This window comes from Metarhizium brunneum, chromosome 1, assembly GCF_013426205.1.
Source record: "Metarhizium brunneum chromosome 1, complete sequence".
NCBI classification, from domain to species: domain Eukaryota; kingdom Fungi; phylum Ascomycota; class Sordariomycetes; order Hypocreales; family Clavicipitaceae; genus Metarhizium; species Metarhizium brunneum.
Window position 1 is genome coordinate 5,649,559 of NC_089422.1, and position 26,093 is coordinate 5,675,651.

General features: G+C 53.9%; 10 protein-coding genes across 10 annotated transcripts in view; 4 read left to right on the forward strand and 6 right to left on the reverse strand.

The window, feature by feature from the left end:
• Positions 1 to 4,477, reverse strand: part of NRPS32_0 (Nonribosomal peptide synthetase 32) — a gene marked incomplete at both ends in the record, with an annotated part of 28,516 nt that extends 24,039 nt beyond the window's left edge. Inside the window, one exon of the mRNA XM_066129790.1 lies at positions 20 to 4,477. Within this exon, the coding sequence (XP_065985947.1) occupies positions 20 to 4,477 (4,458 nt within the window). The remainder of the gene's footprint in view (positions 1 to 19) is intronic.
• An 873-nt stretch (positions 4,478 to 5,350) lies between these two features.
• Positions 5,351 to 6,417, forward strand: swnH1_0 (Dioxygenase swnH1; the record flags this gene model as incomplete). Its single annotated transcript, XM_066129791.1, has 4 exons — positions 5,351 to 5,506; positions 5,577 to 5,945; positions 6,016 to 6,207; positions 6,268 to 6,417. The coding sequence occupies 4 exons, from the start codon at positions 5,351 to 5,353 to the stop codon at positions 6,415 to 6,417; spliced, it is 867 nt and encodes a 288-aa protein (XP_065985672.1).
• A 947-nt stretch (positions 6,418 to 7,364) lies between these two features.
• ACCS_0 (1-aminocyclopropane-1-carboxylate synthase-like protein 1) lies at positions 7,365 to 8,654 on the forward strand (the record flags this gene model as incomplete). The annotated part of the gene is made up of 1 exon (XM_014693352.1): positions 7,365 to 8,654. The coding sequence occupies one exon, from the start codon at positions 7,365 to 7,367 to the stop codon at positions 8,652 to 8,654; it is 1,290 nt and encodes a 429-aa protein (XP_014548838.1).
• A 429-nt stretch (positions 8,655 to 9,083) lies between these two features.
• On the reverse strand, positions 9,084 to 10,218 carry gloF_1 (2-oxoglutarate-dependent dioxygenase; the record flags this gene model as incomplete). The annotated part of the gene is made up of 3 exons (XM_014693351.1): positions 9,084 to 9,734; positions 9,797 to 9,961; positions 10,030 to 10,218. The coding sequence occupies 3 exons, from the start codon at positions 10,216 to 10,218 to the stop codon at positions 9,084 to 9,086; spliced, it is 1,005 nt and encodes a 334-aa protein (XP_014548837.1).
• Positions 10,219 to 11,525: 1,307 nt separating this feature from the next.
• On the reverse strand, positions 11,526 to 13,345 carry G6M90_00g016950 (uncharacterized protein; the record flags this gene model as incomplete). Its single annotated transcript, XM_014693350.1, has 4 exons — positions 11,526 to 12,501; positions 12,582 to 12,714; positions 12,799 to 12,912; positions 12,994 to 13,345. 4 exons carry the CDS (start codon positions 13,343 to 13,345, stop codon positions 11,526 to 11,528), a joined length of 1,575 nt encoding a protein of 524 aa, XP_014548836.1.
• Positions 13,346 to 14,435: 1,090 nt separating this feature from the next.
• Positions 14,436 to 15,235, reverse strand: G6M90_00g016960 (uncharacterized protein; the record flags this gene model as incomplete). The annotated part of the gene is made up of 2 exons (XM_014693349.1): positions 14,436 to 15,123; positions 15,177 to 15,235. The coding sequence occupies 2 exons, from the start codon at positions 15,233 to 15,235 to the stop codon at positions 14,436 to 14,438; spliced, it is 747 nt and encodes a 248-aa protein (XP_014548835.1).
• A 2,646-nt stretch (positions 15,236 to 17,881) lies between these two features.
• On the forward strand, positions 17,882 to 19,075 carry pr1 (Aspartic protease; the record flags this gene model as incomplete). The annotated part of the gene is made up of 3 exons (XM_066129792.1): positions 17,882 to 18,046; positions 18,108 to 18,293; positions 18,356 to 19,075. The coding sequence occupies 3 exons, from the start codon at positions 17,882 to 17,884 to the stop codon at positions 19,073 to 19,075; spliced, it is 1,071 nt and encodes a 356-aa protein (XP_065986010.1).
• A 453-nt stretch (positions 19,076 to 19,528) lies between these two features.
• On the reverse strand, positions 19,529 to 21,996 carry AKR1 (Palmitoyltransferase; the record flags this gene model as incomplete). The annotated part of the gene is made up of 5 exons (XM_014693347.1): positions 19,529 to 20,157; positions 20,210 to 20,322; positions 20,378 to 20,724; positions 20,781 to 21,590; positions 21,694 to 21,996. 5 exons carry the CDS (start codon positions 21,994 to 21,996, stop codon positions 19,529 to 19,531), a joined length of 2,202 nt encoding a protein of 733 aa, XP_014548833.1.
• A 1,016-nt stretch (positions 21,997 to 23,012) lies between these two features.
• Positions 23,013 to 23,870, forward strand: Srprb (Signal recognition particle receptor subunit beta; the record flags this gene model as incomplete). The annotated part of the gene is made up of 1 exon (XM_014693346.1): positions 23,013 to 23,870. One exon carries the CDS (start codon positions 23,013 to 23,015, stop codon positions 23,868 to 23,870), a length of 858 nt encoding a protein of 285 aa, XP_014548832.1.
• Positions 23,871 to 24,162: 292 nt separating this feature from the next.
• cysB (Cystathionine beta-synthase) lies at positions 24,163 to 25,769 on the reverse strand (the record flags this gene model as incomplete). Its single annotated transcript, XM_014693345.1, has 2 exons — positions 24,163 to 25,453; positions 25,507 to 25,769. 2 exons carry the CDS (start codon positions 25,767 to 25,769, stop codon positions 24,163 to 24,165), a joined length of 1,554 nt encoding a protein of 517 aa, XP_014548831.1.
• Positions 25,770 to 26,093: the final 324 nt, after the last annotated feature.

Sequence of the window (26,093 nt, forward strand, 5' to 3'; positions counted from 1 at the left end):
AGTTGTGAAGACAGCTCACCTCGGTGGGTTGTTGATCAAGGATCTCAATAAACTCTATGGTTGCACTGGTATTAATGGGTAGCAGCTTTTGGTAAGTGATGATGGTGTTGAACATGGGTGTTCCAGAATGGCCCAGGGCACGATATATCGCGGCTAGAGAGCAGTGCTGATTGGGAAGACTTTGCATATACCGGTCTCGGCATTCGTGTAAATGCGTCCGGACGCTTAGATCACCTTGGAGATCAATCCTCGCGATCAGCATATTGATAAGAGGGCCCACCATATCCTCTACACCATCAATCGGAACGTCTCGTCCGGATGTTAAATACCCAAAGGCAACTGTCTCGTTGCCCGTGTAGCATTGAAGCACAATGGCCCATGCCAGCTGAACCACATTGAAGAGTGTGATACCCTCTTCTCTGCAGAAAGAAAACAGCTTGTGCGTATCCTGGATGACAATGTCGAGATCTACGAGTTTGCCGACTGCCGTGGTGGGCTGCGAACTCGGAAACGCAGGAAAGTGACACGGCTCAGTTCCCTCGAGGTAATCTTTCCAATATTCTAGCACGGGATCCCGAGAGACCTCGTTCAGATAACCGACATATTGGCTATACAAGGGAGGGGCCCTTTTCGGCTGTTCCGCATCATACGCACGCTGAACGTCCCGGATCAACAATTGCATTGACTCACCATCCATAAGAGCATGGCTTATCTGAATCTCGCACGTTACACTACTGCTATTCAGAGGTCTTAGAGTGAGACTCCAAGGAAGTAATGTGCGACTTTCCAAGACACCAGGCGCCTCGTTCGCTGTGACTTGGATTTGGTCAGGGGCATTCGAGGGCAGGATTTTCACCGGAAGGGGCGGACTCGTCAGCAGAACTTGGTAGTGGAAACCATCTTGGCTCTGCACAAATAATGTCCGGAGTATAGAGTGGCTCATGGCTACTTGCTGCCATGCCTCCTGAAGCCTGTGCAACACGACCACAGATCCATCGCGGGAGCGTGCCTCCCATGAGGTACGAGACCAGTAGGCCTGAGGGTCCCGAGCTTGACTTAATAACATTCCCTGCTGAATGAAAGAGGCCGGGTAGATGTCTGAGATGTCTGACGGACTAAGAATATCTTGTTGAGCTAATGCATCCGAGATCAGGGTCTCCAGCCCTGCTGGAGTAATGGACAACTGAGGGAAGTCATCGAGCGTAGGCCGAAACGGGAGGTTCTCCAGTCGCCGCAGCAGCTCATCCAACGTGTCCTGGGAAAGCTGGAACCATTGACTAATGGCGTCTTTGTACAGCATATGCTCCCCATAGACCAGGGAAGCAGTAAGTGAGCTGCTTGATTGCAACAGATTAAGCTCAAAGAGGGCTGGCTTCCGAAGTTGGTGCGGTTCACTACCACCTAGAGATGATATCTCTTGCAGAAACAGTTCTCCTACCCCAGATCCCGAACCGAGAGCCCGATGTTCCTTCTCTTGCTTCCAATGAAAGATTGCCTCCATTGGAAACGTGTGTTTAGAATGCATTGAATGTTCTTTACACGCTTTCCGATGAGCATGCTTTGCTCGGCGCACCACATCCACCACATCGCCATCTTGACCCGACGGCAACATGATAGGTGTGTATGTGGTAAACTGACCGACAACCTGAGAAACACCTGCTGTCCGTCCATCGCATTCCATGAAAATTTGCAAACCGTCTCGCCCTGGGAAGCTGATCCTGAAGGCATGCAAAAAGACACCGAGGAGTATCTCTGGCGGCTCTGCGCGAAGGGCATGCTGTCCCCTCTGCAGCAACAAGTCGGTTCTGGAGGGATCCAAAATAAACTCAGTCGAGATGGTCCTGCTACTCTTCGTACTGCTGGAATCGACTGATCCCCAAAAGCTGGACTTGGTCCATCCAGCGGGCTGTCCGTTGAGTTGTCCGTTTATATGGGGTTTAATAGCCTCACACCACGACTGGAACGATCCTGTTGCGACGGACGAAGAAAAGTCGCCGCCGGTCAAACAGCTGCTGAGCTCGTCGAGAATGATCTTCCAGGAACGGACGTCAACAACGATCTGGGAGGCTACCAAGAGTAGCTGTTGACTATCATCGCTCTGCGTGGTGATTAAATCAGCCAAAAGAAGTGGTCCGGTTTCCAGGTTGAGACGCTCCGGGCGAGGATCCAGTGTTGCCACAGAAGCAGCAGAGGTTTGAATGTGGCAACATTGATACGAGCCCCGGATCAAAGATGTCACTGTCTGCATCAACTGGCCGTCTTTTCCAGTGGTAAACCTCATGGACAGGCTGGGTTGGCGATGAATGACGGACTGTATCGCGGATTCCAACTCTACTAGACTGATGGGCCTCGCCAAGCGCAGAAGTAGGGTTCGACTGGGAACTTGGAAACCTTGAGACTCCCGGCCGGGTAAGCTCTTTTGCTGAAGCAGCATGTGCTGTACTGGGGAGAGAGGAAATGGCAGGGCTGTGGAGGGGGCCTGGATGTCCACTTGCGTGAGGATTCTAGCGTTCAATTCAGCAATTGTAGGATATTGGAAAATCTCCTGGGTTGTGATGGACAGACCCCGACGGCGACAGTGGGCGCTCAGCTGCATGGCCGAGATGGAGTCGCCTCCTCTGCGGAAGAAAGAATCGTGCAGGGCGAGCTCCTCAGCTTGCAGTCCGAGAATGTGGGCAAATGAGCCTTGGAGGATCCTTTCGATGTCTGTTTTCGGAGAATAATGCCTGCTCTTCTGGTGTAACATGTACACCTCAATGCCAGCCCATGGCCGTTGGGCGGTTTCTTCTCGGAGCCGCCTACGATCTGTCTTGCCTGATATAGACAGGGGAATATAGTTCAGCGCGACAAAGGCCCCGGGAACCATGTATGCGGGCACTCGCCCTTTCAGTTCCATCTCTACCTTCTCCATTTGAAGGCGGAAGACGTCTGTTGGTGTGGCAAACAAGCCAGTGGCCGGGGATTCTTGGTCGATCACAGCATCTCGGAGTCGCACGAATGCTACGAGGACGGCCTGCGTACCAACGCCGCGGTGCACCTGGACCACGTCTACGACCACCTGGTGGCGCTGACGGAGCAGGTCTCCGATATGCCATTCGACTTCGCCCAGCTCAATGCGCTGGCCACGAACTTTGGCCTGGGTGTCCTTCCGGCCCAGGCACCGGAGAGATCCATCGGGTTGATATTGCGCCAGATCGCCCGTCTTGTACAGGCGAATATGACGGGATTTCTCGCCTCTGAACTGGTGCAGCCACGCCGGGCCAAGCACAAAGGAGGCCGCCGTCAGCTCCTTGTTGCTCAGATAGCCTCGTCCTATGCCGGCGCCCTCCAACACCAGCTCTCCGGCTTGGCCGATTGGAAGCAAAGTGTGATGGTCGGCCGGGTCCACGATCCATGCGACACATCCGGCCGCGAAGCCGATGTCGTGCGGATTTCCGTCGCGGCGCACCGGAGAGCAAATCACCGAGTACACGGAGCACTCGGCGGTGCCATATGCATTGACCAGCAATACCCGATCGGCCCATTTCTCCAGGTCGCTTTGGAGCATGGGCTCGCCGGCGAATTCCAGTGCTCGCAGGGCCGGCAGCGCGTCGGCATCGAGGAGGCGCGCCACCGAGGGCGTCAGGCTGGCGAGATTGGCCCCGAGCTGGGCCATGGCGGCGGCAATGTCGTTTTTCGCCTGGGCTGGCGACGGAATGCATACGCATCCGCCGTAGATCCACGTCCGCAGAAAGTCCATGATTGTTGGATCGAATGCATAGGAAGCAAACTGAAAGGCCCTTGTCTGTGAGCTCATGGCCAGGGCTCGCCCCGAGGCTTCGGCCGCGGCGCAAAGGGAGGCATGTTCGTTCACCGCGCCTTTAGGCTTGCCCGTAGACCCGGAGGTAAACACGGCATATAACGCGCTGGTCCCCGTCACGGGCGATGCTCTCCAGGATTCATTGCTGTCCCGAGGCCACTGTTGCGACTGCGTCTCTCCAACCAAGATGACGAGGGACTCGTCTACCAGCTGTTGCGCATTGTCCCGGAACTCACTGGCGGCCAGTACAATCGTCGCATGCGCCTCTTCACAGATCTCGCGTAGGCGCGGCAACGGGTGCGAGTCATCCAACAGCACAAAGGCCGCTCCGGCTCTAACGACAGCAAGAATAGCCACGGCGGTCCATTTCGATTTTTGAAAGTACAAGGGAACAAACATCTCACAACCAACTCCTCGGGCCACCAACTCGGCGGCAAGACCCGAGGACAGTTGGTCCAATTCATGGTAGGTTAGACTACCATCCCAAGAGCACACGCTGGGGGCAGACGGTTGACCGTCGAAATGCGCCTGGATTAGGTCGTGCACGCGCAGAGCATCGTCCCTGACGACACTTTTTCCATTCCATTGTTGGAGTTGCTTGATGTCATTGGTGTCAGCTTTGGCAGCATGGTCATCTACCATGTCTCCATTCATGGCCTGCTGCGGGCTGGAGCCCATTTCGATGTTCTTGGTGATGAAATGTTTCTCTGATTCTGTCTCTTTGTGTATGCCTTGCCCAGAATATGTGCGTGTGTGCGCGTCTATCTCTAGCTCTATCGAGTGTGGCTAGAGAGAGGATGCAGTTCAGCGGTGCAAAGGTAAGTGATGCCGCCCAATGGTTTTGCTCGCCTTGGTATAAGGAGCAGCAAAAGTACCTCATGTGAAACACAGAGTAGAATACTACCAGACATTATCCTCCCCTCTGCTCTTTGCCGGGGTCTTTCCCGGTGTGTGAATGTATCTCTGGATGAAGCTCTCGATACGCGGGGCAAGCACATGTAGTCTGGTTCTGCATCATGCAGGCTATGCAGTCTGCGGCCTTGATCACACAAAATGTGCGACATGGGGAATTTGCTATGTGGATTCTTTTCCTTTCTTTTGTTTTTAACGAGTTTTCACATGCACGCGTCCTCTGCTACGTTTCCATTTACAGACGGCCATTTTAACCAAGTGAGTATCAGGTACCTCTAGGGTATGCTATGATAAGATAAACTGGGCCGTTTTGTATTCACTATTACTTTCTAATTCGAGCAGTAATACCTGAGTCCCTTATCATTTTATTCCATTCAAATAAATGATTATTTTCTCGTAAATACAATATCTGAGACTAAGTATATGTGTGGGCAAGAGGGTGTACATGTACAGATTTAATGTAACCCTACATATATGCTATCATAGGATACATAGGTAGTTACAAGCCCAACTACCTAGGTATATATTCAGGTCCCGAAAAATCAAGACATGGCTAAGACTCCTCAGTTGAACGCTGCAAAATTTTCACTTCTATAGTAACTTCATCCTTCAAACAACTGGAATCCCGGCCCCCTCGCCATGGCACGTCGCGTTCCCCTCGATCGCCCAGAGGAGGCCATCCGAGTGGTCAAGGAGGACGGAGGAGTCATCCTGACTGGCTTCACCTCAGCAGGACAAGTTGACAAAGTAAACCAAGATACCGAAGAAATCATGACGAGACGAAAGAGCGATGAGGTACATGTCTGCCCTCTTCCTCTCTACACCTAACGCCAGGAAGGCTAACCACGTCCCCCGCCCTTGACAGGCATTCAAAGCCATTTACAATGGACGGATCTACTGCGGTCACTTGTACGGCCTCAGTGAGACGGCACGAGAAGAATGGGCCTTGGACCCCAATATCCAATCGATTGTCAACCACTTTCTCCGGACCGTGAACCCTCCCGAAGTGGACAAGAATAGCATGCGGGCGCGCAGCACCAACGCCATTCTGTCTCAGGCCAACAGCATCCTTACCCTTCCAGGCGGCGCCGGACAGGCCCTGCACCGCGACGACAGCATATGGCAGAAAGTACACCCCAGCCAGGAGGAGTCGGGGTATTGCTTGGGATCCGATCTGGGGATTGCGTTATTGGTGCCGGGGGTTCAGACAACCCGTGCGAATGGCGCCACGTTGGTAAGTCTCTTCTCACCGGTATATGCTTGACCAATGAAAAAAAACCACTCATTCCCGAGCAATTCTGTAGTTTGTTCCCGGATCCCATCTCTGGGGCGACGCGCGCGAAGCCACCGACGACCAAGTCCGGGCCGTAGAGATGCAGCCGGGCGAGGCTTTTCTTTTTCTGGGCTCAGCGCTCCACGGAGGAGGGGCTAATTCCACTCAGATTCCGAGACTGCTGCATGCCATTTTTTTCTGCCGCTCGTGGGTTCGGCCGGAGGTAGGGTATCCTTTTCTTTTTTTGACTTGTGTGTCACTCTGCCGCTGACTAGGGTTGTAGGCGAATGAGTTTGCATGGTGGACCGAGGAGGAGGTGCAGAAGTGGTCGGTCGATGCGCAGAGGCTGGCGGGCTACGTTACGGACAAGATGCTGGGGATTTGCGATGATGGGGACCCCATCGACGCTCTGCGCCGTCACCGGCCAGCATGAGGAGGTTGACGGGACGGGTGGAGTCGGGACCGGGTGCCTCGGCAACTAGCGCGCGGGACGGCTCGGCGCCCCATATTCCCGCTCCCCCACGGCCCGTCTGGCTGTCGATTGATGATTGTACGGCCATGATGAGGCTTGTGGTGCAGGTTCTGTCGCACAAGGCATTGCTGGGATGCAAAACAGATTCGCCCAAAGTATGAAATGTGTTCCAGTGTTGACTCTGAACGTTTCTCCACACACTTGTTGCTTATTGCGTCTTTTTCCATGATTTGGGTAGGCGATAGACGCCGTTATGCATGTAGCGTAAAGTCAAGGTGGGGCTGTGCAAGATCCACCTGTGCCACACGTCCCTAGTGTGTACTGGGACATGCAGCTAACAGAATAGGGACGACATGCTGCCAAGTCGCTTTAAGCTTGTGACTATCATGGAAGGCAGATTCAAAACACTAGACATATTGCAACCCAATATTACGTCCTATCGTGTCTGTTGAGATTGATGGCTTGGACTAGGCAGGCCAGTCACCCCCTCCCAACTATTCTTTACCCCGCTTTCTTATCCGTTTTCAGGACTCAGGAGTCTAGGACACTTTGGAATGCGGCGTCACGACAAGGTCTTGGCGCATGTACTTCACCATGGAAAATTGTGTAGAATCAGGTAGCCACACTTCACATCCATCCGCGGATGGGTAAGAGACCTGGATGCAAGCTTCGGACTGCTACATACTGGGTGGCTAACAATGTGTTAGTGAGTCAATGACTATAAGAAGCGAATCGTGTGCTAATAGTCTTTTTTTTATTCTCGGGGGAAAAGGGGAACAAAATCAAAAATTTCCTACAAAAGATTATCCGTCTTACTGTCATATCCAATCCATACATAGTGGGTATCAATTATTCCTCCTGGCCAGGTAGGGAATAAGTAAATAATTAGGAGTAGATTTTCTTCCACCATGCTCTCCCGTCGGGCCCGAGAACAAATCCCCCCGTCCGCGTTCAATGTGATGTGGGAAGTGATGAAAGACCCGTGGGACGCGTACGATAACCCCAATGGATACGTGAATGTGGGCGTAGCCGAGAATCACTTGATGCAAGCCGAGCTGGAGGACTATCTCTCCCAGCGCATAAACATGCGTGGCTCCGTGTTGACATACCAGGACGGCCCCATGGGAAGTCCTCGATTGCGAAGCGCGCTGGCACGCTTTCTCAACCGGCAGCTTCGTCCGTATCATTCCCTGGACGCCTCCCAAATCATTGTCACCAACGGCGTGTCTAATGCCCTCGAGCACACCTCGTGGGCGTTTGCCAACCCTGGGGATGCCTTCATTCTCGGCCGGCCGTATTACGGAGCAGTCAACCTCGCGCTGCGGCCGCAGGTGCTCACACTGCCCGTGACTTTCGGCGAAGTCGATCCGTTGAGCCTGGAAGCCATCGTGTGCTATGAGGAAACTATTCTCGCCGCGAGGGAGCAAGGCACCGCCGTCAAGGGATTGCTACTGTGCTCGCCGCATAATCCGCTGGGCCAGTGCTACTCGCCCGAAGTCCTCAAGGCTTTCCTAAAGCTGTGCAACAAGTACCAAATTCATCTCGTCTGCGACGAAATCTACGCCTTGTCCGTCTGGAGCGACCCCCCGTTCACCTCGGTCCTCGCCCTCGACCTTGAAAAGTTCATCAACCCGGGCCTGGTGCACGTTCTCTGGGGAGTCTCCAAGGATTTCGGCGCCAACGGCTGGCGTCTGGGATGCATCATCTCCCTTTCCAACCGGGCGTTCCACACGGCGCTCAACTCCGTCGCCATCTACTCGTACGTGTCGTCCATTACAGACCACATTGTGTCGCAAATGATTGAGGACGACGCGTTTGCCAATGCCTACCTCGCGGAAAATCGGCGCCGGCTAGCGTCCATGTACACCTTTGCGACGGATTTCTTGCGGCGCCACGCCATCCCCTTTACGCCGGGCGTCCACGCTGCCTTTTTCCTGTGGGTTGATCTGGGCCAGGCGTATCGCAATCGGCATCCAGACAGAGCGTCAAACCACGACGTCATAGAGGAGCTGAAGCAGGCTCTGTGGGCGCACAAAGTGTACTTGGCATGGGGAGGCAACTTTGACAGCGAGTCGCCGGGTATGTTTCGCATCGTGTTTGCACATCCTCGAGTGTATCTGGAGGAGGCCTTGCGTCGGATTAACCAGGCACTCGAGCGGGGAGTTCACGCTGCCACCTGGGCAAGTCCACTACTGTAACCATGGGGGCATATACGGATGTATATGCAAGATATCTGCCGAATGAACCATCGTAGCTGTCGCGGATTTGCATATTTGGCAGGTGAATGGATATTGTGACAAGGGCTTATAATACAAGAGCTTGGAACGATAGTTCTATTCATGCTGATACTTTGCTTTGGTGTCAAAAGGTTCTTGGGGCAGAAGACCCCTATTTACACAGAGCAAGGGTGAGCGTCAGCCCCTTGGCGTAGAAGTCTTAGGCCTCAACTAGATCTCGAACCCTTTCTTGTGTAACTATCGTCAGGTTCAAGGGTCGGACCGAGCCGCAACGTGACTTCCGTGTAACAGATATTACTCATCCCTTTCCTGGCCCCTGGGCGCCCCTTTTTGTTTTACCGCCTAGGAATCGCATCATAGGCAATACTCTTGTATTCAGTGATTTTTATCCTAGTATGTCAAGGTGAGTTTCTCTTGATTATATTCCCAAGCAGTAATGTTGCTATATTTAGACTTTACTCCCTCCGGTAAAAGCTCAGGCAGGGCACCCACAGCTTGTGACCGATTAGGCTTCCCAAAATAGGCCACCGAGTATCTGTCCTCGATCCAGCCATCACTCAACCCCGGAGGGAGGACTACACGATGGCTCGTGGCGCGGAACTTGTTGTTGGACCAGCGCTGGAGGCAATCACCAATGTTGACAATCATCTCCGATCTACTCCCAAAGGGAATGGGGAAGTAGTCTCCCGGAACATGCTGGTCTTCTATCTCTAGGCCACCCACGGAGTCCTGGAAGAGCAGTGTAACTGTGCCAAAGTCTGTATGCTCGGATATTCTCTTTGCACCTTTGTGCAGGACGGCAGCCTCGCACCCGGGGTAGTGGTTCAAGCGTACTTCCGAAGTGTTTTGGTCGCATATGTCTCGAAAGAAGCCAGGGCCAAGGCCAAGGCCAAGTGCTAGGGCTTGAAGGATCTCTTGATGGATTTGGTGGCAGCGATCGTATAATCTTTCCATGAATACTCGGAAATTTGGAAGATCACCCTCGTCTGGCCACCTATTCGGATACAGTTCGTCGTGTGCGGGACCTTGGTCAAACGATTCCTGTAAGACAATGTCAGTCAAGCAACAATGGTACGGGAGACGAGGCAGGGTGGAACGAGTACCTTGACGTCATAAACTTCGGCAGCATTTCGAGTGCCCTTTTCGTAGTCCTTGACCTTGGACAGCTTCTCCTGCCCGATGTAGCTGTAACCGCGATGTGGGTTCGGTCCATATGGGTGCGCCGCTTTCGTCTTCGCGGCAAGGGGGAGTGAGAAGAACCTCTTGTTCTAGAGTATGCATACGACGGACCAGTTAGCATGTTCCATGTATCGGTTCGTGATTGGATGCCATTTACCCATTCAAATACTTCGTAGAGCTCTTCGTCACCAAGTCCGTGGTTCACAAGCTTCACGAATCCCACAGTGCTGAGGCACGCGATTAGCTCTCGGCAAAATTTGCTCTGTTTATTAGCATCGCCATGGAGAAAGTCGGCAAAGTCCAATGTACGGACTGTTCGACGGGAATTGGGGAGGAAATTGTCCATTTTTCTTGTAGCATGCATAAACGTGAGGGGAGAGACGGCTTGCAAAGACGGCAGTCTAATGTGCGCCGCCAAGGCTCATGGCCTAACCAGGATATCAAGATAAATAAGTCATACACGTGAGGTGAACGGGCGCAACCAGCAGGGAGCCCATGGCCGGAGGAATCTCCGGCCACAGCAGGTTTGCGCAAGCCACTGGATGTGATACCAAAGAACAAACGTACGCCTTCAAATGCAGGTTCCGAAGCATGTAGAGTCACCGCCGATGCAGGACAAAAGTACATGCAGAGTCGTCACGTTCGAAGCCGCGCGAGTGTGAGCGAGCGTTGCGTCTTTGCAACCTCGGTGAGCTTGACCCCCGTCGTCATCTCTATATCCGTTTCGCCATATCGTTGTATACTTACATGGACACACCCTGACAGGTAGCCAGACATTGAAGTCATGATGCAACTGCTACATACACACCCACGTGGTGGAAATAGTAAAGTCTGGTCGCAACGGTTTAAAGCGGAACAGCATGCGGGCGGGGTCCAACGGTCAATAATTCAGGGACTGTCTTCAGCCCAACGTCCAGGGGCCTTGGGATTTCATCATTCTTCAACTTGACTAGATGAGCCTTAAGCGACTAAGTGGACGAGAGCAACTCAATGGCTAGCCCCCTCCGTTGCCGACGCGCAGGCAGACATTCTACACATCACGTCAACCAAATGGTGCCGTGGCCATGGCATGGCGGTTTCACACGGCGCATTGTCTCAGGCCTGACCAGCAGCAGACGCACTTTCTGAGGGGCCACATGCCTTTCCCAGTTAAAACAGTCACTCGTTGATCGGGAGTTGGCGGATTACAGAGTCTCACAATCCTTCTATGGAATCGCTAGTACTAGCTTCTGTCCACATGGCTCACTCAGACGCCACTCCATTATCACACTCTGTTACGGCGGCATGAAGCAAGTAGTCGATGCTTATTGACATTAACCTGTTGATGACTAGGAGAGTTCATTGATGTTTCACACGCGGTTCAATCTGGATTCTTTGCCATCTCAGATCTCGCATAACTAGTGCAAAGTTTAAATAATATCGTGTATTCGTTGTCGCCATCATCATCTGTAATGCCACGTATCACAGCCGTAGCGTGGATTGTCACACGCGTCACAGCTATTCAGGTCTACTCAGGAGTCAGGACACCCGGGGCGGTGGCCGGATGCCTTCATCCGAAGAGAGCAATCTAATTCTAACCACACTCTATCCTTGCCATAAAGAGTCCCCCACCAGCCCATCTCGACTCATAGATACAATCCCATAATATCCCTTCTATCTGTATCCGCGCAACGGCATCGTTGAATACAAAGAGACAAGGAAGACGATACTAGTAGCGAAGAAGAGAAGGCCAGGCGGCAATCCTCCGTCGCTCTTCAAGATGAGAAGGAAAATGCCTCCCCACAGCGGCGTGCCGACGATAGCTGCCAGCGACTGCATGGTGCGAATGCTCATGTAGAGGCTTTCCAGCGTCTCGGTGTCGGACAAGGCACTGGTGGCAAACGATCGCAATGAATCGGCCAGACCGACGCCGAGGGCGGAGACGGCCACGCCCACAGCGTAAATGCCAATAGACGGCGCCAGGGACATGACAAGGGCGCCAAACGCACACAATACCAAGCTGGCCGTGATGACCGAAAGGTCTGTGTTCTGTTTGCTGCGCAAGCGCGGCCGCAGCAGTCGCTGCGAGACGGTGGGCAGAGAAAACAGGACAATGGCAGAGACGACCTGTTCCATGGAGGTGACCTTGTCCACGTCGGCCAGGCTCGTGTGAAAAGTGCTCGAGGCCCATTGCTGGGAGGTGCCGGAAACAGTCCCGGCCAAGGTGTAAGTGAAGAATATGCTCATGACTCTCAGGGTGAGAGGATTATGGAGCGCCTGCACGACGAACTGTATGGAGAGCAGCAGATCGACCGTGGCAGCACGAAGGACGGTCTGCCACAAGGGCGGAGGGCCCTGCGAGGCGCCGCGGCCGTCTTGCTCTCCGTTGAGAAGCGAAGTGGCTGGTGATGACGCCTGTGAGGCGGACGAACGGGGACTATCCTCGCCACCCAAGATGTCCTCTTCCTCGGGGTAGAGAGATTTGTGATGGTTCGGAAGCAGGCAGATTAGTAGCATGACCAGGGCGCAAATGCAGATGACTATCGAGCACAGCAGCCAGACGTGCTGCCTGAGAAGCAGAGCGCCGATAAAGGTCCCGACGGCCATCATCCCGATGAGAATGGCGCTCAAGACATTAAAAGCGCCCGTTCTAGCGGCCCAAGAGGCGTCAGTTTATATCAGTGGCCGGCGGGCAGGCGGTGAGGAGAAGAAAGAAGAAGTCGTGCTTACAGTCCGTCTTCCGGGACGCTCTCGGCCATGTACATCCACAGCAAGACCTCTCGTACTGGCATCCCGCCTCCCACCAGCTCCAAAACCCACAGCAGAAGCACCCAGCGGACGTCGGTGAAGGTATAAAAGTACACTTGGATTCAGGGTGTGTCAGTCCGCCGGGGCATATAGAGCAGCACTCGAGCTGGAACGCAAGGATGTGAATTCATTCACTCACCCACGGCTGTGAATAGTATCATGCGCAACATGTAGCTCGCGGCGTTGATGAGAAGCACAGTCCTCTTTCCGACGGTCAACGCCAGGCGGGCAAAGACCGGTGTGGCCAGAAAGCCTAAGGAGATGCTAGTTAGCTCGCGATATCAGGCACATTTGGCAAGAAACAACAATAACAACAGGTAGACAGATGTCGTACTGGCAATCAAGAGCGTAAAGTTGAGCGTGCTGGACAAGAAGGCGACCTGGGACTGCAGATCGTCCGTCTTGCACATGTCCTCGGGCACACTGCCGTCCGGGCGGATGACGGCGGGGTCACGGATGGCATAGAAGCTTCGACATAGAGCCTGTTCGATGAGAAACGTCTGCGCAGACTTGGCCAGGGCGAAGCCGAAGCCGTCGACGGTCATGACCGTCATGGCCTTCCACTGCGTTGATCGCGACATGAGGTCGGCGGTGAGGATGCGTATGCGCATGCGGATACGGGTCGAGGATGGAAGTTGGACCTGTACATGACGGCGGATTCTTGTAGCAATTGTATGTTCCGGCATGATGCAAAGCGGTGGGGGCTCAGCTGATGGCAAGGCTCACCTGGTCGCATGTGGTTGAAGGGAATCAGTCACGGGTGCCAGAGTCTCGGGCAGATGCTACGCAGGTGTCGTTTGCAACAAGATATCTCCAGTCAAGACGGCGGAATGGGCTTCTCTTGTGTCTAATCGGGCGCACCTGATGTCCCTAGAGCGTTTACAGAGTGTAGTCGAGGGTCTGAAATGAGTTGGATAATTAGATTTCACCATGCCGCGTGGTGAGACATGGTCGGATTATCTGTTGGGACGACAACGCGTATTGGTTGCCTGTAGGCTGCAAGGCTGGCATCGTACTGCTTCACAGCCCCAATGTTTCGCGAAATCGAATCCGTCGGGGCAGACATGATAACAGGAGCATCAAACATGGCGACAAAGACGGGCTTGCGATTGTTCCATGGGTTATATTGGGCGTGATTTTGAATCGCACCCAGGTTGGTGTGGTATTGTTGCCTGGCAGCTTCTGGCCTCGTGGTACGTACGTCCGTCTCACTGGTGCCAGCAGTCTTTGAGAGGTCCTGGCTTACTGGGCGAGACAAGGGTGCCTTCTAGAAAGCTGACATGGAGATATCTGTCGGAGACTGCTCACAGCCCAGCTTATTCCTATAGCCCAATTTGGACAACCCTAACCCTTATTCAACTCTACTTTACCAACGACAACCTTGGAGTAAATCGAGGTCCACTTATAAGTCCGCTTAGACTCTACATATACTATAGTATATATACTCTGTTTTATCTCAGCCTACTTGGTCAATTGCAATAGTCAGATCGGGTTGTTTATACTGGTTGGGTCACGTAATGGGCGAGAATGGTGAATGTGTGGCCATACCTGGGGAACGCCATATGCCCCCAGCTCTTACTTTCGTTCAGGGAATGTATTCATCTCCTCATCTCTATCCCGACATACAAAGGGGTCCATAAGGAACTCTGTATATGTAGCCCGGAATATTCGAGTCTTGCCGTCTTTTAACCTAGACATTCACTCACTCCGTTACCCTTGCCTCCCAGCATCGTCAGCCCACCATCATCCTGTTTCGTGGATCATCTCTTCTTGGCCCTAGTTCTCCCAACATCCCGTTTCCGTGCCAAACCAATAGTGCGAATTCCGCCCCGTACCACACCTGTTACGCCCATGGTGCTTCCTGCTGTACTCGCCGCAAATCCTGTACCCCTGGTTGGTGAACGTCTCGCACGCCGTGATGACACGCCCGGACTTGAGCCTCGCCCGGAAGCACAGGTTCTTGTCCATTGCGAACCGGGCGCCGCCGCCGCAGCCCGGTACGTTTGTGCAGGGCAACCACCTCGCCTTGTCGGCATTCCAACCGACGACGCCTTCGGTTAAGGCGGCGCTCCAGATCTTGTACGCTTTGAGAGCCCACTCCGAGAATTGCTCGGACTCGCTGACCTTTTGCGCGTAAAAGATCTGTCCCGAGTCCGAGTCCCAGCCGAACCGGGTTTCGATGCAATACCCCCATTCGATGGCATGCCTGTGATTCCACATCTTCAACGGTTGCGCGTACCATCCATTGTCTTGCCACCAGATCTCGCCCACCTTGACGGCTTGGTTATGCGTCGGCCATTGGGGGCAGTCCGCGACCGAGACTTGGCTGGCGTTGACGTACCCGAGGAACTCGACCCTCTCAGCTTCGAGTGCTGGTGCTGGCGAGTCATCCGCAGCGTCGCTGTTCCCATGGACTGCATTTTCCTCGTGGTCTACGGCATTCAGTGGTTGTTGCGGCTCAAGACTGTGACTAATCAGTATGAGGGGTGCTGAGGGGAGTAAGTAGATTAGACATACGCTGCTGTCAGCGTGAGCACGCCTGCAATTGCTACAATAAGTGCTGCTTTGCCGAACATTCTGAAGAGGTTAGAATGGAAAGTGCAAGATGACAGTTATGGGATGGTCAAACATCGTGGATATGGTGTGCTTATGTAGAGAAGTAAAGAGAATGGTCAACTGGTACTTTTGGGATGTAAGCCCGAATGTACCCGATGGTGTCTCAGTCAAGTTCAGCTGTCATATTCCACGCCATGCATCTCCATGCGTAAAAAACGACATCCCACGGTATTATAGCTCAACTTTCTGGTGTGTAACCAATGCGGTAGTTGTTTTGGCAGAGTGACTGCACGCCACACTTGTTTTTGCTTTTGTAGATGCCGTACCACCATACCAAAGTGGTGCGTGAGAGCAGTCTAGCCCTATCGTCACACCTTTCCGTCTTCCATCCTTTACATATGTACTATCAGCTGATCCTATCCTTCCAGCAAGCCGTAGAGTACGTGCTCCAATAGCTAAGCTATCTCAGAAACTCAGCGCCCGCGCTATTATTGGCCGTCGGTCTCCCACTTCCACGGTACGCTCCTATTACCTCCTTCACCGTCTTCCCATGTTGAACCATTTTCCGCCCTCCCCTCACTGTCTTGACGAATCTTTTGTGCTCCTTGGTTGTGGCTGCATCTTGTCTTGCACATCTAGTCCTCCCCTTCAGAGTCTCGGTTTAGTCCGGACCAGCTCTGCCTTTTCAACGAGCCTCTCATAAGCCGGCCCAGATTATATACAAAGCTGAGATCTAGGATTGTATCTTTGTCATCGTTGAATCTAGTCTATTGGCCAGCAAATCTATCTGCCGGCCCGTGAATGGCGTTGAAAATGCTAATGATGGCCTCAGGGAAGTAGCAGTGGCGGATATCTTCTTCAGTTGCCGGACTTGCACCATGGCCGTGACCTTGCCTGTGTTAAATGGTGAGATTTCCCTCTTTCTGATTGCAGACCGCATAGTATCGCCTCTTGCGGCTTGCATTCGGATTTGTTGAATGCTACTTCCGAATGCAACATTAGACCTCTTACCACGATCCTCGCGGACGATGATGCCTTGACAATGAGAATGGTGTCAGCGGCCACTGCATTCATCGCGAGGGCAAAGGTCAGCGATGCATCTACTCTATTGGATGAGAGAGCTCACAGAAACCCAACTCTTGAAGAGCAACGACTACCAGATCTTGTGCATTCAGCGGCTGAAGACCCCAATCATGCTTCTACACGGCTCCTTGGAATCGGCCACATCCCGAAATAGCCTGCTCCTGAGAGCTTCTAGTTGCTCTCCTGTATATATGGAAATTGGGTCTGATCTTCTCACGCTCGATAGGCACATACTTTGTCCATAATAGAGGTCTCTTGTTGTACGCTTTGCTTCACAAAGCCTCACCACCACGCTCTACAGCGCCACCGTCACAGGCACATCACCATTGGCGACACCATCTGGCCTTGCTAGCTCAGAGTAGAAAGATGTAGTAACCTGCATGCACACCATAACGTTCCACTTTTATAAGTGTCTGGTAATATGCGTGCTACCGTTTCGCTATTTGGAGGCCGCTGACCAGTGTTGTACCTCATCCACCAACCCTAGAGCTTGATTCTCCGTAGTTGAGCATGGAAAGGGGTGTGCCATCTCATCGTGAGCTAGATGAGTCTGGGATATCTTCCTCGCACTAAAGATATCCTGTTTCGGTTCCTGGGTACATGTCTGGAATTGAGAACGTTCGGTAGGGTTGACTATCCCGTCGTAGGTAAAATCCGTAGAAAAGCTACGGGGCCGGGACGATCGTTAGGTATAAGCTTAATCCCTTGTTGGAACAAACTAAACGCTTCGTCAAGATCGCCAAGCTTTGCTATTCAGTCATATCGACCCCCCCATTGCAATCCCATTATGATATCCCGCCGCAAAACGTCCGCTTGTTGCCGTCATTGCTCGGAAGCTTGTTTCTCGGCATTAATAACTTCTTCAAGATTGCCCATCTTACCCGACCGCTGGAACCATTCAAAGGCCAGGCCGCAGCAATAGGTCCAAGCACCACTGGTGTGTATTGGTCATGACCTGGTGTTGGAAGGTGTCGAAATGGTCTTGTAGAAAGATGTCGAGTTCTGCAGTGTCGCTTTTGTCCGGCACCTGCCCACAGCATCATCAATGTAGCAAAGGCGACAAAGTCAGCCATAACAAGCGCAAGTACTGGTATTGTGAAAAACACAAGAATTCCACATAACCTGACGGACCAATTCCAAACCGGCAGCTTGAGTCCGGCCTTCCCCATCCGGCATAGCCGGGGCCGTATTTGTAGATCATGTCGATTTGCGGCGCGCTCTGTCTCGGGCAAAAGTCCACGATAATCACCACGGCGCCTGATGACGAAAAAACACGCGGCGTCTAGACAAACAAGAAAAGAGCATTGGAACCCGTATATATCTGGCACCATTTCCGTCTGTTAAACAGCCCTCCCTGCTCTGCCGTCGTTGGAACCTCATCACCGGCCGGCGCTCCAAGTCGATGAATCGCTAGTGCCGTTGCAGATCCTCTCAAACAAGAAGGTCAACGGTAAACTCCGGATGTAACTCCAGCACGGATCACGGCAAAGACGGGACTCTTCCCGTATAAAGATGCGGATTCGCAACGCCCCAAGCCATATCCTCCGTGTGTTGAGCGCTTCCTGAACCAGTCACGCACAGCCATGTCTCTCAAAACACTGCTCCTCCTCGCGGCCGCGCATCTCGCGCAGGCCGATTCCTCCCACGCCCTCTTCTACAAGGTCGTCGACAGGGAAACAGCCCAGCGTATAGCCTCAATCAAGGGCCTTGCCGCAGCGGGCAACGACACCCCCGTGTTCAACGACCAGGCATGTCCGCCCCAACCCCCACGAGCAAAATATACAAAAGACTAACAGGTCCAAAAACCAGGGCTTCTGGTTCTCCCACTTCACCGTCGGAGCGAGTCCAGACCTCGAAATCCTCATCGACACCGGCTCGTCGGACGCCATCCTCAACCCAGGCGTATACAAGCCCTCGCCGGGGTCCGTCAACGCCAACCGCCGCTTCAGAATCTCCTACGCCACCACCAACCCGGACGGATCGGGCACTCTGACCGTAAGTAAAAAAACCGCCCGCAACCCCCAACACAACAGGACGCTAAAGACACCAAACGCCAGGCATCCGGCAACGTCTACCAAGACGTCATCACCCAGCTCTCAGCCAACCTCACCGTAGCCAACCAAACCCTAGGCGACATCCAAGACCCAGCCTCACCACCGACCTTCCCGCGCGACGGCCTCATCGGCTACGCCAGCCAGCAGGGCAGCGCCCTCCGCGGCTCCCCCTTCATCAACAGCCTCTGCGACCAGGGCGCCCTGTCAACGTGCCGCTTCGGCCTCGCCCTACGGCCCAACAAGACCGGCGAACTGTACTACGGCACACTAGCAACCGACACCTTCACAGAGCCGCTCACCACGGTCCCCCTAACACAGGGCGAGTGGGCGGTACAAGGCGACGTGACGGTCGACGGGGCGGCGGTCCAGCACGGCGCCAGCATCATCACCGACTCCGGGACGACCGTCATCTTCGGCCCCACGCACCGCGTCGCCGACGTCTTCGCGCGCGCCGGCGTCCAGGCCGTGCCCACGAGCACCGGCCTCGCGGGCTACTACAACTGCAGCGCCCCGCCGACCATTGGCCTCTCCTTTGCCGGCGCCAACTTTGACATTCTGCCCGAGGCGCTGGCGTTTGCCAGCGACGGCGACAACTGCACCGCCGCGGTGCACGGGTCCGACGCCTTCGGGGACAATTGGCTCGTCGGCCAGGCGTTTTTCCAGGGGCGCTACGTCGACCACAACGTCGCCGACGGGACCATGGGCTTTGCCGACCTCAAGTGACGATATGCATGTGGACATCTGGACTTTGTGAGGTGGCCCCGGGGTGGAGAGGACATGCCGATGTGGTGTGCGCGTACGTTACATGGTGTATGCCTAATATACTCTTTAGATTTATTTGCACATGTCAAGCATTGATGAAAAACCACTCACTCCCGTTGCTGAGAAGCAAACGGTGCAAGTTTGCGAGGTGGATGCGGCATTTCACACACCGTCACAACGTGCTGACAACTCATCATACACAATACTCTATTACAACCTCGCCGAGGTCCCTGGTCATAAATCATAGCTCGCACGCTCGTGTGAAGCATCCAAGAACGCACACCCAGCTTGACACGTCTGCCCTCTTTCAAGGGCCACCTGCTCAACAACCGCCCCAAATGCAAACACAAAATAAGACATCTACCGTGCGCCGAAAAAGGTGTATGCATCAAGACTTGTCCCCAGATCCGACGTCTATACCTCCTCCGTCTCGACGGATTCGTACCCCCCGCGTGTTCTCATGCCCGTGAGACTCATCAGTGTAGGGCTCTCGTACATGGCCGTGTAGTCCACTTTGCCACCCCCGAGGACAGCCGTTCCGTTCTCTCTCTGGCCAAAGACGGGAGCCGGATCACACCAAAAGTCCTTACAATTGGACACACAACCCCGGCTGTAGGGGTTCTTCTTCTTTCGTCTACTGTTACCAGTGGCAGCGCCACGGCCGGTAATCGTCTCGATAAAGGGGTCGACACCGAGAATGCGGCTCCATTGTTTGAGCATGCCCCCCTTGTGTCTACCTCCGTGGCCGCCGGCGGACGTGGTGGATGTCGCGGCCGCTGCGAGGGATGGATCCAGAGGTGTGCCGGTCGAGGTAAGCGCCGTAGTCGCTTCGCGAGTGTGAATTCCCGTCATGTTTTCAAACGTGGTCATGGCTCGGGACACTTGAACGAGCTGGGTGAACACCAGCATGGTCACCCATATCAGCTGCAGGCTGACCCAGACAGACAAGAGTAAAGTGTAGGCGTCCGAGTTGATGAGCTTGCAGAAGCCGGGACCGAGGACATTGCAAGACGCGGGAGCGTCTGTAGAAACGACACCAAAATCTAGATCAAGTTAGCAATATTGTCCTGGACTCCGACTAAAAATTGAACTCACAATAATACACTAGCCAGTCATAGGCAAGAATACCAAAGGTCAGATTAACAAGGTACAAGAAAAAGTGTCTATGGTTGTTGATGCCAACGCAATTGTACACCCAGGGACAGTGACTACATTCACGTCGTCAGTGGAAACCTTAATCAAAACATCATTTGCTGCACGTACTGGTCATGCTTTGCTACACAGCGCTGGCAGCGTCTGCAATGCTTGCTTCGGAGCGGCGTACGAATCATGCAAGTAACACAGAAATTGGCCTCGTCAAACCTCCAGCTAGCCAGAAGCTCGTCAATGACGGCCCGCTGCTCCGCGATGCCATTCAACTTTGGCACGAATCCAGGATCATATCGCATGCTCGCTGCGTAGAAGAATGTGGTCAACCCGAAAAGAACGCCAAATACAAGATTCAGAATCATGTGTGAGCTCTCGCCGCGAATCGTGGTCCACACTACAGTGCTGAGCCAGTTCACTCCAACGAGGAAGAGGGAGCCCGCGAAAATGCCAGCCATCCAGGGCTAGAGAGACGTCAGATGACAGACGGGGAAAAATCCAGCACGGGTCCGAAACTCACCGTTTTGTGAAAGTGTCGCATGTCAGATGGAGCATACTCCAAAACCTGCGTCGCGCACCAATGCGCGCAATACACAACCCCGGCCGCCAACGGAAGACCCAAGAATACCGGCGCATAGGAAATAACAATGAGCACGCCCCAAATCATAACCCACGGCCAGAAGAAGAGAAACTTGGATGTGAAGGCCCTCTTATCCTTAAGAAAATAATTGGCACCAGGCCACGGAGGAGTCACTGGATTGCCCTCGCGGTCGTAGCCGCATTCCCTCAAGGCTCGATGCCACGCAGGCTGTGTATTTAGCTCGGTGGCCGTCACCGAAGGCGTCTTGCCGCTCTCAGTCTTCGCAAACCGGTCGGCGCCGTACTCAATAATCTTCTGGATACATCCCGGATTGCCCTTGACCAAAGCCCAGTGGAGAGCTGTGAATCCCTGCTCATCGGCTGCGTGAACGCTGGCGCCCCAGCGCAGGAAGACGTCTACACACGAGGGGAAGCCTTTGTACGCTGCCCACATGAGTGAAGTGTGCCCAAAGGTATCGAGGACGTCGACGGGGATGCCCTGGTGCAAGAGCAGCACAATCAGCAGGGTATTTCCGTTGAAGGTTGAGATGTGCAGAGTATTGTAGCCTTGGGCATCGGTGATGAGCGGGTCGGCGCCGTGCTGGAGAAGCAGATTGACGGTGTAGTAATGGCATCGTTGGGCTGCCCACTGGAGAGGTGTAGCAACAGACTCGCCGCCTTTGCGGTTGATTTCGGCGCCGTGTTCGATAAGGAACTTGCACATGGCATACTGGTTGTTTATGGCAGCCCACTGGGATTGTCAGCGTCAAGTTTTACATCTTCCAGATTTCGTTGTCCAGTTTGACAATGACATCGTTGGAAGGGATGGGGGGTTTGCTGGCCGGCCTGCTTACATGTAGGGGCGTGATGCCCTCGTCGTCACTGTATGTAGCATCGAACTCTCCCGACTCAAATAGCTTCTCCATGGCAACGATGTCACCTATCCGCGCCAGCTGCATGATGTCCTTCTCGGGACTGACAGCGACAGCAGCGTCATCATCGCCCGCCTGGCCATCGGCGGCGAGGCTGCCCATTTCCATTTCGTTGTTGAGCTTCGGAGATGCAACCGAAGACTTGGTAGCAAACTGTATGGGGGGCGCACTGGCACCACTCGCGGACGCAGCGGATTTGCTGCTCGGTCTAGCAGGACTACTCATGTAACGGCAGGAGCAGCAGGCCTGCGCAGCGCCCGGATGGCCCGGTTGACAGGGGAGCCAAACGAGAGATTCGGTGTTGAGATGTTGGGGGATGCGCCTCGAAGCGTCGTGGCTGACAAAACCCGAGTGCAAGAATTCTCGAGGCTGGTTGTGCCGAGGGCAGCTGCTTACGGAGTATTCCGTACGTGCTGGGGAATTAAGGTTGTGGCAAAAACAAAATCATGAGAACGCAACGGCCGCACACAGGGTAAGCATTGCAAAAGGGATAGCAAACTTTAGCACTGGTGCAGGATTTCTTTGTATCCGAGGCGGCGTGATCTGGATGAGATGGAAATTATCCCGGACGGGGATGAGGGAACCGACGGACCCGCTGGCCACTCAGAAGCCAATGCTCAGAGCTGAACGAGGCTGAGCAGGGCGGCCGTGCAGGGGTCAATGGACCCCGTGGCTATCAGCGATTTGATCATGTCTGGACAATTCACCATTTGCACCATGAGACAAATATTCCAGCAGGCGCATCTCAATAATTTTTTTTTATTTCACTTCATCCACACAATCATCTTATGTATCTCCCCTCAAATCACAATTACCTACACAAATCCTGCGCCTACATGTAGTCTCTTTCGTCGTCCTCCATATCTGAGACCCGCCTGGGGCAATGACACGACGAAGCCCCGTGGCTACGGAGTACAGCGTGGCTTGTCAGGGGACCAGTGACAGCTCAACCACACATGTGCAGTCTGGTGCAATTACCGCCCTTTCTTTCTGTGGCTGGTGTCCCCTTCGACCTGTGGCGTAAACTTTCTGCCAAGGTCGCAACACCACATCCACATGGTTCGATAAATGCTGCGATCCAAGCCGTCAAACCACCCTCGCACAAGGTCCAAACCTTCAACACACGATACATGCTGCGCATATACGCCACGCCAACCTCTCCTCCGCAGCTATAACCACGAGCTTCCTGCTCAATCCTACCCCCCCTCTCCTCCCACATCGCCCTCATCATCACGATCACCATGCCGACAGCCACGCAAATCGTCGAGGCGCTCCTCACGCCGTCCATCCCCGTCATCCTCCTCGGGTTCCTCATCATGATCGGCGGCCCGATCCTGCTACACTTCGTCCTCGCCTCCTCCGCCACATACACCATCGCCCCGACCGTGCTCCTCATCGGGCCCGAAAACGCCGGCAAGACGTCCCTGCTCACCCTCCTCGAGCGCGGCACCAATCCCGCCGACACGCACACCACGCAGCGCACGCAATCCGTCGAACTAAACGCCACCACCGACGCCAAGACCAAAGGCTCCTTCAGGAACCACGACGACTCGTCGGGCACCTACACCAAGTTCCTGCTCGTCGACACCCCGGGCCACGGCAAGCTCCGCAACGTAGCCATGGCCAAGCTGGCCGACGCCGACAAGTTAAAAGCCGTGGTGTTCATGGTCGACGCCGCCGCCCTGGGCGAGCAGGAGACGCTCGCCCCCACCGCCGCATATCTCCACGACGTGCTGCTGCATCTGCAGCGCAGGGCGGGCGACAAGGGGAAGAACAAGGCCGCGGTCCCGGTCTTGATTGCCGCCAACAAGATGGACTTGTTTACCGCGCTGCCGGCCAACCTGGTCAAGAGCCAGCTGGAGAATGAGCTGACGCGGATTCGGGCCTCGAAGAGCAAGGGACTTTTGGACTCGGGCGTTGGCGTCGACGAGATTGGGTCAGAGGACCAGGATTCGTGGCTGGGTGAGTATGGCTCGGAAAAGTTTTCGTTTCAGCAGATGGGCGAGTTTGATATCGATGTCGAGGTTGTCCCTGGAAGTGTTACTACCAAGGAGGCAGATGTTGACAAGTGGTGGTGGTGGATGGCGCAGCGTGTATAAATAAATTCTCCCTGGACAAGCTAATGAAGTGGGCAAGGGTATACTTCACTATACTAGTATTAATTTCAAACATTACCTCGTTCATCCATCGCCATGGGACACAGCACATCATCCGTATTTGTAACTAAATGCATTCATTTAGAAAATCTAAATCATCTGTGTAGATGTTGAGTCTACTACCCATACCCAGTTGATCATCCAATGAAATCCTCATTTCATATCTACAGTCGCAAACAAAACGCCCAATCATGCCACCATATAAAGATTTAGAAAAGCAAAACATGCCCGCATCTTATTTCTTGTTGACCATCCAAGTCAACAAATCAACCTTTGTAACAACACCAATAGGCTTGGACAATGATCCCTTCTCGTCACTGCGTGCTGTCACGACTGCGGCGCTGTTCCACTCAAAGAACTTGCTAAGGGTAGATAGTGGCGTATCCAGGGTAATTTCGACAAACTTTCGCTTGGGGCCAGTGGTCTTGGCCACGGAAGCGCTCTGTCGGGGATCGGTGACAATTTCGTCCAGACGGCTAAAGTTGAACATGACGTCCTTGACGGGGTTCTGGGGTGTGGCCCGGCCACGGGAGATGTATGACAGCAGGTTGCCGAGGGTGACAATACCGACAAGCTTGGAGGTGGCAGACAGCACCGGAAGCTGATCGAAGCCCTTGTCACGCATAGTCTCAATGGCTTCGGAGCACGGAGCAGTATCGACGACAGAAGTAACCGGCTTCAGACGGAGAGAGGCAATGGTAGCACCAGCGTAGGGATCGGAAGCATCACCGCCAGTGGCGTTCTTGGCGAGGGAGGTTTCAGCGCTGCCGGTGGACAGGAGACCGTTGGCGGCGAGCCAGTCGTCGTCGGCAAACTTGGACAAGTAGCTGCGGATGCTATCGGGCAACACGACAACCACAACATCACCCTTCTTGAAACCGTAGTCCTTGACGGCTTTGAGCATGGCAGCCATGGCCGATCCAGAAGAGCCGCCGACGAGAAGACCTTCTTCGGCAATCAAGCGTCTCGCAAGGACAAACGACTCCTCGTCATCCGTCTTGTACCACTTGTCAACAATTTCACGGTCCAAAACATCTGGGATGAAGTCGTATCCAATGCCCTCCACTTTGTACGGCTCATTCACATGCTCCTGGTTCAGGGATTCCGGCAGAGCAAGAACACTGCCCTGAGGATCGGCAGCAATAACCTTGATGTCCTTGCTGTGCTTCTTCAAGCCACGGGCAATACCGGTAATAGTGCCGCCAGTGCCAGCACCAGCAACAACAGCAGTAATCTTGCCACCCGTCTGTTCCCATATCTCCTCAGCGGTACCATGCTCGTGGGCAAGCGGGTTATCGGCATTACCGTACTGGTCGAGGATATGGGCGTTGGGGATTTCCTTTTCAAGACGGCGCGCGACTCCAATGTGCGATTCGGGAGCGTCCCAGGCGGCCTGGGTGGGAGTACGGATGATGGTGGCGCCGAGGGCTCGAAGCACAGAAACTTTTTCGGCCGACATTTTCTCGGGCATGGTGATGATGGTTTTGTAGCCTTTGATGGCACCAACGAGGGCCAGACCAATGCCGCTATGGCGACGTGTTATTTTCACTCATGGCATGTTGTGGGAAGAAGAACATACGTGTTGCCGCTGGTGGGCTCAATCAAAGTATCGCCCGGCTTTATCCTGCCACTCTTCTCGGCCTCCTCCACCATTCGCAAGGCAATCCTGTCCTTGACACTGCCGCCGGCATTGAACAGCTCCGTCTTTGCGTAAACGTCGCATTCTACGCCGAGCGACTGAGGCACCTTGTTGAGTCGGACGAGGGGAGTGTTGCCGATCAGCTCGGTGGCGGAGAGGACAGTGGCAGGCTTGCGCCCAACATGAGGCACTCCGCTAGCCATGGCGACAGATGATAGATGCAGTTAAGGAGAAGAAATAAAAGGATTATTGTGACGGGGAGGAAGAGGATTGTAGAGAAAGAGGAGAGGACAGGTATCCACCAAGGATTCTGGAAGAGATGCAAAGAAAGAGCGGACGCAGGTGGCGTGGCACAACCACGAAGTGGCATGCATTGAACTCTGCAACTCAGACTTTTTTTGCTTGCAGCTGCCCCGCGGCGGGGCACCAGACAGTAAGCCGAAACGGGTAGATGGCCGATAGCCGATGATGATGGTGCCGAAGGTATCCGCTGGTCGCACCACAGGTAACTGTCAGCATAAAAACGA